Source organism: Elgaria multicarinata, chromosome 11 (assembly GCF_023053635.1).
Source record: "Elgaria multicarinata webbii isolate HBS135686 ecotype San Diego chromosome 11, rElgMul1.1.pri, whole genome shotgun sequence".
Taxonomy (NCBI): domain Eukaryota; kingdom Metazoa; phylum Chordata; class Lepidosauria; order Squamata; family Anguidae; genus Elgaria; species Elgaria multicarinata.
Genome location: NC_086181.1, coordinates 3,846,999 through 3,856,882, shown reverse-complemented (window position 1 = coordinate 3,856,882; position 9,884 = coordinate 3,846,999). Strand labels below are relative to the sequence as shown.

Genomic DNA, 9,884 nt, shown 5'->3' with positions numbered 1-9,884 from the left:
TAGGGTGAGCAGGGGGTTGGACTCGATGGCCTTGTGGGCCCCTTCCAACTCTGTTATTCTATGATTCTATGATGTATACGTAGATTAGGTTACATGCTGGATCAACCTCCTTTCTCCCACCTTAGCCTGAATATGCCACGCTCCCTACAGCTTTATTAGAAAAAATGTTATATCCTAAGGCTTGAGGGGCTGATCGAAGGCCATGTTTCACTATTTAAACTGGTTCCCCCACCACCACCTGACACTCAAGTTTTCAGTTTCTTTATCTCTTGAAGAATTTTACATTCATGCTAAGGACAGCAGTGCTGTTTTAGTGGAGATTGAGGCATCTGGTATGGAAGCTATACACAATAGGGCAGGGATGGATGAACGGACGATGGAGTTAGTCACAGAGACCCTGGTCGGGGCCTATGCAACAAAGAAAATGAACATCACTAAACACACACCCAACCCTAACTCCCCTTAGAAGAAGGTGGAGCATGATTACCAGGTTCAAATGTTTGGGCGGGGAGGTGTTAAACTCCAGAGGTGTGTGATATCCAGAATTCAGTTACATTCTGTTCCACTGTGACATACTTTGATAATAGACAATTCTTTAAAAGGGAGGTCTTTGGGACTAAAGGCAGGAGGCAGGTTTTGGCACAAGAGTGGGGCCCAAACAGAGGGTGTAGGTAAGGCGGAACCTACCAGGGGTACTGCTGACATTTGTAGGAGCAAACGGCTATTACTTTTCCATTATGGTTTATAGTGTGAAAAAATGCTCAAGCTTGAAGTCCATCGATAGCCCCTGCAGGCCCAGTGGGAGCAGATCAAGAACTGCAGGTAACAGCTACATGGCCCGCCCACCCAACCCACCTCCCCTTCCATTTCTTCCCACTGGAGCCCTGTATTTCTTCAGGCATACCAGTGGTAGCTGCCTGGCTCACCTCCACACATAATCAAAACCACCTTACTTCACAAGACAAAGATTTCCCAAGACTTACTGGAAAGGGAAATCCCCAGAAAGGAGGAGGCAACTGTTGGATGGACCATCATTCAAGCTTCCTACTGTAACAGAAGGCACCTCTTGCAGCTAAGGTAGCAGGAAGCCATTTTGAGTCTGAAAGGATGTGCCTCTCTACAATTTCAGAATGGTGGGAGTGCCTTCCTGCCTTTCATCTGCCCGACACCCCAGGCCAAGCTATCACACATGCTGGAAATAGGTTTTCAGTATCAGTATTAAGAGCAAAACAGCATGACAGGCACATCTGAGGGAGAGACATTCCAAAACCTTCCTCACTGCCAGGCATGGCACACAGGACACCCATGCACACACTCCACAGGGAGGCCCAAGATCTGTCCAGCAGGTGCAACACAGCCAGAAGGGTTGTGAGCTGAGGCACTGGAGGATGAGTAGGGCTGAAGGGGTTAAGGTGGTTAGGGCTGGACTTCTTTTGTAGGCACTGGAGCGGATCATGCAATGAGCAGATCCTGTGACAGAAAACTGGGAGCTGGCGTTTGCCCCCTCCCCCACTGGCTGGGCTGGAACAGCACCATGAGACAGGCTAAGGAAGCAATCTATGACAGCATAAACTTATAGAGGGGAGGGGGGCATATTACTCTAGGAGCTGTTTGGCCTTGGACTGGGGCTCAGGCAGGCAGGCAGGATCTGAGGAGGAGCAGTACATGGTCCGCTGTCCACCACAGCTGTTACCCGAGTGTTTGGGGTGATCCTAGGCACCGATGGAGACTGGCCCTCTCCCTCTCCAGGTCCACAGGGGAATCCCACCCACCCCCACTCCCCAGAGTGGGAAGAGGAGTTTAAGGTATATGTGATTATTCATGACCTTGTGGGAAAAGCCCAGGCAGTGCTGGCTGGCAGGACAAGAGTGCTCAGAGAGGTTGTTGGCACAAATGGCAAGGCTGAGGGGGATGGAAGGTGTCCCCAAACAAGAATGGTGGGTTGGGGAGTTCACGGACAGGCCTAGCCGGAGATGGTGTAGCGTTGGAGATGGAAATGCTACGCCCACAAACAACCACCTTGTGGGGTGACAGTCAATCCTCTTGCAGATTGCATCTACCCCCAGGTGCCCCACGACTGAAGACAGCGTCTGTCCCCAAGGGCCTGAGTGGGAAGAGGCCTCTCCCTCAGTGGATAAAAGCCCTGCCCCTCAGGGCCTTAGCGGATATAGGCATCATGCCCCCAGGCCTCCACATCGTTGTGGTTGTGGCCCAGGGCTTCCTCATCATTCTGGCAGTAGCGCTCCCGCCCCTTGCCACGCCCACGTAGAGGCCGGTTGTGGTTTTGTCGGTCAGGCTCCTCAGCCTCCCAGGAGCCCTGGCTCTGGGGACGGCGGTGGGCCCGGCCTTGGGTGCGATGAGGCTCCGGCTCTTCAGCCTCCCAGGAGCCCTGGCACTGGGGGTGGCGGTGGCCCAGGCATTGCGGGCGACGGGGCTCCGGTTCCTCATAGGGATCGGTCTCCATGTCCATGCAGGAATCCACTGGATCGGTGTAAGCGGAATCACGGCTGCCCTGCATCTCCGCATCAAAGGTATCCTGGCGGGAAAGGCCACGGGCAGCAAAGTGTGAGGGAGGTTGTAGGGAGCGGATATGGCCACGCCCAGCTGGCTGCCCTGCATAGTCGTGCAGGCCGGCGTGCTCAGCGTCATGAGGCTCCTCGCCGTGCACCAAGTAGGGTCCCTGATTGAAAAATGCATTCACCACACACCATGCACAAGGAGGAAGAAAAAAGATAACACGAGGGTTAGTGCGGTCACAGCACAGCAGCAACAACGGCCCAAAGCAGAACATGTTAGACAAAGGGGTTCTCAAACTCTGGCGTGGTAAACCTCCCTAAGTTTAAGAAAACAATTGCCCAATTTCCACACAACACACATACCCCGCCCACCTGCCCTGCGAAGACGGGACAAAGAAGGAACAAAAACGAATTATGGCATAAGCTTTTGTGGGCTACAGCCTACTTCATTAGATGCATGAAGTGGATTGTAGTCCACAAAAGCTTATGCCACAATAAACATGATAGTTTTTAAGACACTATGGGACTTGGTTGTTTTTGCTGCAGACTATCATGGCTACCCCTCTACAATTAGTTTCTGGACAGTGTTTCCTCTTTTGTGTCTTGGGAGTTAAGCAGTAAAAAGCCATTTGAAGAACCCAAAGACAGGTGCAACGTAGAATATATATGATGTTGCAAGGGGGCTGGCAGCTTCAGACAGATGTCCTCAGGGCGGTGCTCTGCCACGTCGTAAGATAAGAAAAAAAAGCAATGGCTCCTTGGGCAAGGCTTTGCATGTGTGGTACAAAATGCAATGCATGCAGAGAAACAGGGGTGGGGGACCTGTGCCCCTCCAGATGTTGTTGGACTCCAACTCCCATCAGCCTTATCCAGTACAGCCAATCATCACGTGACAGAACGACAGTGGGAACCTGCAGCCCTCAGCCTAATTTCAAAATCACCCCCCCCCCCCGTGTGCAATTAGTTTAGACTTCTGGCAAGCTCCACCTGCCCCTTCCCAGGCCGCCCACTGGGCAGGAAGGGAGAGGACGTGCCGCCCCCAAACAGATCATCCACACAGGAATGCAGCCACCCTCAACTAAGGAAAGGTTGCCCAGCCCCGCAATAGGACATGGCTTCAGAGGTGGTAGCCCACATCTCAAGTGACCCCTCAGCACCCCCCCCTCACAATTTGGGTGGCATTTGGCAGCTGGCACAGTTGAGATAAACACACTGAGGGAAGGATGTTGTCGAGAAATGAAACCTTCCCTTTGTAACTGCTTGCGACACCACAGAGGCTCACCACTGTTTGAGAACCCATTAGTTAGACATCACGGCATGGTTAGCAGCAAACAGAATGCACTCCGTCCACCTGGGTTCTGGACATGTTGCCACGTGGCATCGTTGGTATGGGAAACTGGAATCATCAGCCACCCCAGGTCCACAGCCTCTTATCATGTCAGGCAATAAAACAGCACCGGGAGCCAGGGATGGAGGTGTGAAGCTTGGCGTTACCTACGTCCGCTTCAGAGTCTGCACTTTTCTTTAAAAAACGCACAACACACCCATGGTTCTCTCTCCCACAGACCCAAACATGCATTTGGAGCATGTCCAAATCTGTGTTTGAACAAGTGGATTCGGCAATAATAAGTGTATGTCTGCTCTGTGCAAACTCCTGCTTTAAGTTCAAAGGAGAGTTGGATTTGACGGGCATCGTTCCTCAGTCTGTGAATTTGCCTAGCCTTTGGGCTTCAACGGAAGCGCATCAGCAAAGTTGAGAGGCACAGCAAAAGTAATAGGTTGTGGAGCACCGCAGAGTCAATTCTGGCAAGATTATTTTGCCAGTTAAGTGTTGACTTTGGCACTGAGGGTGCTTCCGGACAGAGGACTCCTAGTGCTAAGAACTAGAAGGCATTGTAGCGCGATTTCGTCTTTTTCTACTCCGCATTTTTTTTGTGGTAAGAAAAAAGACGGAAGAAGTGGCGGGAAAACAGGGGAAGGTTCCAAGTGGAAGATGACATTTGTCTAGACTCTCCCATAGAATTCAGAGACTGAGGCAGGGTAATGGCATGATAAAAAACAAAACCCACCCTCTGGAAGGAACCTGAGAGTTGAGGAGCTAGTTGTTGTCTTGATGAGGTCCCAACAAAGGACAGGCTTTGCTGCAAGCAAGGCATGTTGGCACACTATCCAGAATGTGGGCCACAAAGCCCTTCCAGACCCCTGTAGATAACCAAGGTCCACTGAATTCCTGCCATTTATTGACAGGACACCACTGCCTGTTGGAGGCTGAGGTGGGAAGCAGTTGCCTAAATTCATCCTGTGTAAGAGAATGGAAAATAGGTACCAGGCCCAGAGCAAAATGACTACTCACGGCCTTCTCTGCGACACAGTGAACCAGCCGCTATATTCACATAGACATACTTGCAGGGAAGCTGGCTGGTTTCTGTGGGTCTCCATGAAGAGATGGAGGAAAGTTGTTGCTCCTGATGGAACTCATGAGGCCATGTCACGCCTGTCTGAAACCGCCCACAATACCTGCCCTAAGATATGGACCCACCATTCATAAGTAGAGGCTTCTCTCATGTCCCAGGAAGCATTGCTGGAAAGACAAAGGCCGTGGGACGAGAGACGTATGGGCGATGTGGTGAGCTCATCCTTTCATCAAAATCAGTATGGGTTTGAGAGAGGTAGGGTGGGGGAGACTTTAGCTGGGCAGTTCCTCATTGAAGTGTAAGGAGGGAGAAGAGAAAGATCACGTTTACTGAACAGCAGCACCAACAAGTCCTTTGTGGGTGTGGAGAAGCCTCATCAACTGAGCTTCCCTGTGCTCATTTCTCCTTCCTGGAGCAGCATCTTGGGTTTTTCGGAAAGCTACAACTCATGCTCCTCCACCCGGACGGCTCCACTCAGCCCCTGGTCCAGGCTGCCCCTCCCGCCCCAGAACCCCAGGTTGCGCTTGAGTGAGGTCAGCACTTGTACCTGGAGGTTGGAGACTGGGGCGGGGCTAGCAGCCAGGGCAGCTGTTGCCATGGTGCGGGTCAGCAGGGGATTGGGTGGGTTGCTGCTGGGAGGATGCGTGGCCTTCCAATAGGCTTCCAGGTACTCAGACAGGTGCTCACAGGCATCTTCCAACTGGTTTTCATCTAGGATGATGTCAAACATCTCCTGCAGGAAGAGAGATGGAAGAATGGGAAGGACTTGGCCCCATGAGGGTAAGGGAGAGAAGAAAAATAGGGGTCGGGTGCAAAGGATGGAGGTACGGAAAGTGGGAGGTTGGACAGGTTCCAAGGAAAGATGCCAGTGAGCTGGTATTACAGCTGCTTTACATCAAATGAAAACTCTCACAATGCTCTGCTGGGCATACCCTCCGAGTAAGGGAAGAATGATTATCGTAGCAGAGCCATTCTGCATTGCCCGAGGTGGGTGATAAAAGGGAAGGCCTGAAAGAGGACATTTCCGGGTGCCAGGTAGGCAGGGGAATCTGGGCACAGGAGTGGGAACAAGTCATCTGGAAGGAAGCAGACTGGCATCACGGTTGGTCGTGAGGGCAGGGCAGTGTGATGATAATGGTGGGAAGAATACCACAACAAGGCCTGAACATGACTGTCAGTGGAGCAGGAACGGGAGCAGACACCAGGGAGGGAGGGAAGGAATAGGGCAAAGGTACCCAGGAATCAAGAAGCTGTGCCACTCACTGGAGGGCATTGCGCCAGTTTGTCTGATGCCACCATCTGTACATTCAAGTGCTTGGCCTGGGATTTGCCTCTAGATTTCACCAATCTCTGCAGCACCTGTTGGGGAAAGAAATGGGGGAAAGAGATGTCAGGGTCCAAAAGGTAGGCTGGAAACAGGAAGAAAAGAGACTAAAATGGAGGACCATATTGCTCCTGTTCCCTCTCCTTCACCCCTCTGCCGCTAACTCAGCAAGGGAGAAGCCACACAAGAGGAGTTCTACGGGTGCAATCCTGTGCACACTTACATGGAAGCACATCCTCTTGAACAAAGGGGGGCTCGCTTCTGAGCAAACAACCAAAGGACCAGCAAACATTTCACATTGCAGGGGTTCTCTAGGGATAGTGGTGAAATGGTACATAGAGGGCACGTTTTGCTTGTGTAAGATCCTCTATTCCACCCCTGGCATCAGGAGTTAAAATGATGTCATGCTGAGAAAAAACACTCCCTGCCTGAGCTCTTGGGGAGCCACTGCCAGCCAGAGCTGATAGTACTGGGCTAGATGGGCTAATACTTGAATACTGTGTATCCTGTTACTTGTATACTACTAATTCGGAATGGAAGGAGCTAGTCACAGAGACCTCTGAATTCATGATGTTCTGTGAGATGTCATGTTAACTCTGAGACTTTTGATTCTACCTTGTTGTGACCACAATTTTAACCTCCATTTCAAAGTAAGAGCAAGTTTAAGGACAGGGAGAGCATGAGAATGCATACATAGCATCTGCGAAAAACTGGGAAGTCTGTAGAGATATGTGTGGAGCTTCTGGGGATCAGGACCTTTGGTCTTCGTACACAATCCTATACAGTCCACCATTCTTTTCCCATGACCAGTGTCTCCCACGGCTTACTCATCTCTTCTCCATCACCTTCCAGCCAAAACATTCAATTATAAGGGGAGGAAATTACAACCACAGTTGGAGTGTGTTGGGGCTGGGGAGGAATCCATCATTGCCGCCTGCTTTCTGCTGCTGCTACCCGCCCCCATCACCTGACAGACATTAACATCTGCTGACCAGCTGCTCCTCTCCTCCTACAGGTAATTAATTACACTGAGTCGTACTGAGGAGCACACAAGAGACCTGTCCTATGGATATCTTCAACCAGCTCAACACAGCAACCAGCAGCAATTTGCACCATTTTATACTATTTTATCTTATTTTATAAATTGTACTTTTTACATTTGTGCCTGGGGAGCTCAGAGGGGCAAGGGGGTGCCCACATAACTCTGGCCACAGGTAGGGGAGGTATGGCGATGGGGGAACAATGGGTGAGATGAGAAGAGGGGTTAGATTTCTTACAGCTATCCCTTCTTCTGGTTCTTCCCCCAACCAGATGGCTCCTAGCGGCCTTACCAGCTTGCCCTCAGGTTTGGTGGTGCTTGTGCTGAAAGCCAGGTCAGTCCAAAATAAAATCTCCGTCATCCATGATCTTGTTCTGCATGAATCAGGGGTGGACCTGGTATATATCACTGAGACCTGGGTGGGTGAACTGGGAGTGGTTATTCTCACCCAGCTCTGCCCTCCTGGGTACTCGGTGCAGCACCAGCACAGACTCAAGGGACGGGGGGGGGGGGGGCGGTTGCCGTGGTCTATAGAAATACGACCTCCCTCGCTAGGTTTCCTGTTCATTTGAGTGCTGGTCTTGAGTGTCTCTACTTTGTGTTGGGTACTCGAGACAGATTAGGGCTTCTGCAGGTGTACTGCCCACCCCACTGCCCAACAGTCTCCCTGCCTGAACTGATAGAGGTTGTCTCGGATCTGGTGTTGAGAACCCCCAGGATGATGGTTTTGGGGGACCGCAACTTCCATGCTTAGGCTTCTGCATCCGGGGAGGCTCAGGACTTCATGGCCGCCATGACAACCATGGAGTTGTCTCAAAATGTCATTGGCCCAACGCATGCGAAAGAACACACACTTGATTTGGTTTTCTCAGCTGGGCAGGAGGATGGCGATCTGAAAGTGGGGGAATTAACTTCTACTCCCTTGTCATAGTCAGATCACTTTCTATTGAGATTTAGACTCCCGGCAGCCTTTCCCCTCTGCAAGGGTGGGGGGGCTATTAAAATGGTCCACCCCTGGAGGCTAATGGACTCCAATGGATTCCAGAGGTCCCTGGGGGAATTTCCTGCTGGTATGGCTGGTGCTCCTGTCGAAGCCCAGGTTGCTCTGTGGAATGCAGAAATTACTCGGGCAGTTGACGCAATCATGCCCAAGCACCCTCTTACTCTGAGCAGAGACCAGCCAGCGCCTAGGTATACACCTGAGCTGAGGGCAATGAAGCAGGAGGGGTGACAGCTAAAATACAGGTAGAGGAAAACTTGGGCTGAGTCTGATCGAACACGGGCTAGAACTCACTATTGAGCCTACAGTGAGGGTGGCAGAGAGACAGTTCTTTTCCACCCGCATTGCATCTTCTCAGTGTCATCCAGAGGAGCTTTTCCGGGTGGTTTGTGACCTGTTACACTCTGGGCCAGGGCAAGAGATGGTGGAACCCTCGGTTGCATGCTGCAATGAGTTTGCATGGCACTTTGAAGAGGCATTCAGAACACCATCCAGCCCAGTTTTATTGGATGAGCTTCAGTTATTGGGGCCCGAGGAAGTGGACAAGGTGCTTGGCCAAGTCTGGTGGACCACCTATGTGCTTGACCCTTGGCCTTCATGGCTCATTACATCAAATAAGGAGGGGATTGCCAGCTGGGTCCAGGAGGTTGAAAATTCCTCCCTGAGAGAGGGAGTGGTGCCAGCCTCTTTAAAAGAAGCGGTAATCAGACAACTCCTGAAAAAGTTTAACCTGGACCTGGAGGATGTTAATAATTATAGGCTAACATCCCTTTCCTGGGCAAGGTGCTTGAGTGGGTGGTTACAGGGCAACTCCAGGCACTCTTGAATGAAATGGATTATATGCAGCAGGGTCTTGCTATTTACTGTTTTACTCTGTACAGCACCATGTACATTGATGGTGCTATATAAATAAATAATAATTATTATCTAGATCCATTTCAATTGGGCTTCAGGCCTGGTTTGGGAACAGAAACTGCCTTGGTCGCCCTGTGGGATGACCTTTGCTGGGAGAGGGAGAGGGGGAGTGCAACCCTGTGGGTTCTCCTGGACCTCTCAGCAGCTTTCGCTACCATCGACCATGGTATCCTTCTGGATAGGTTGTCTGGGCTGGGAGTTGGAGGCACTGCGTTGCAGTGGTTCTGCTCCTACTTGGGTGGCTGATTCCAGAAGGTGGTGCTGGGGGATTATTGCTCTGTGCCGTGGCATCTAGGCCATGGGGTTCCACAAGGCTCTATTTTATCCCCTATGCTGTTCACCATCTACATGAAACCGCTGGGAGATGTGGGTTGAAGTGTCATCAATATGCAGATGACACCCAGCTCTACCTTTCCTTTTCATCAAACCCAGGTGAGGCAGTGGCTGTATTGAATCAGTGCTTGAGCACAGCCCAACAAACTGAGACTCATTCCAAACAAGATGGAGGTACTGTTGGCGGGTGGTTCATTTGTCTGGCTAGGTGATGTTCACTCTGTTCTGGAGGGGGTTGCACTCCCCCTAAAGGATCGAGTTCGTAGTTTGGGGGTGCTCTTGTATCCAGAACTGCCACTTGTGGTGCAGGTGAACTCAGTGACAAAGAGCACCTTTTATCAGC

The 9,884-nt window shown here is 51.2% G+C and overlaps 2 protein-coding genes across 5 annotated transcripts in view; both read right to left on the bottom strand.

Moving 5' to 3' along the window:
• Nucleotides 1–1,392: 1,392 nt before the first annotated feature.
• Nucleotides 1,393–2,791, bottom strand: LOC134406632 (voltage-dependent L-type calcium channel subunit beta-1-like). The gene has a single exon (XM_063138149.1). The coding sequence runs from the start codon at nt 2,789–2,791 to the stop codon at nt 2,159–2,161; it is 633 nt and encodes a 210-aa protein (XP_062994219.1). The 3' UTR covers nt 1,393–2,158.
• Nucleotides 2,792–4,380: 1,589 nt separating this feature from the next.
• Nucleotides 4,381–9,884, bottom strand: part of CACNB1 (calcium voltage-gated channel auxiliary subunit beta 1) — a 53,547-nt gene continuing 48,043 nt past the window's right edge. For all 4 annotated transcript variants that reach the window (XM_063137986.1, XM_063137983.1, XM_063137984.1 and 1 more), the window contains 2 exons: nt 6,194–6,289; nt 4,381–5,663 (listed from right to left, as the gene is read on the bottom strand). In XM_063137986.1, coding sequence (XP_062994056.1) covers nt 5,370–5,663; nt 6,194–6,289 — 390 coding nt within the window. In that variant the 3' untranslated portion in view covers nt 4,381–5,369. The remainder of the gene's footprint in view (nt 5,664–6,193; nt 6,290–9,884) is intronic.

Coding starts and splice junctions, on each gene's coding strand:
- LOC134406632 (XM_063138149.1), bottom strand. CDS start 2,791: ATGTTCTGCTTTGGGCCGTTGTTGCTGCTGTGCTGTGACCGCACTAAC.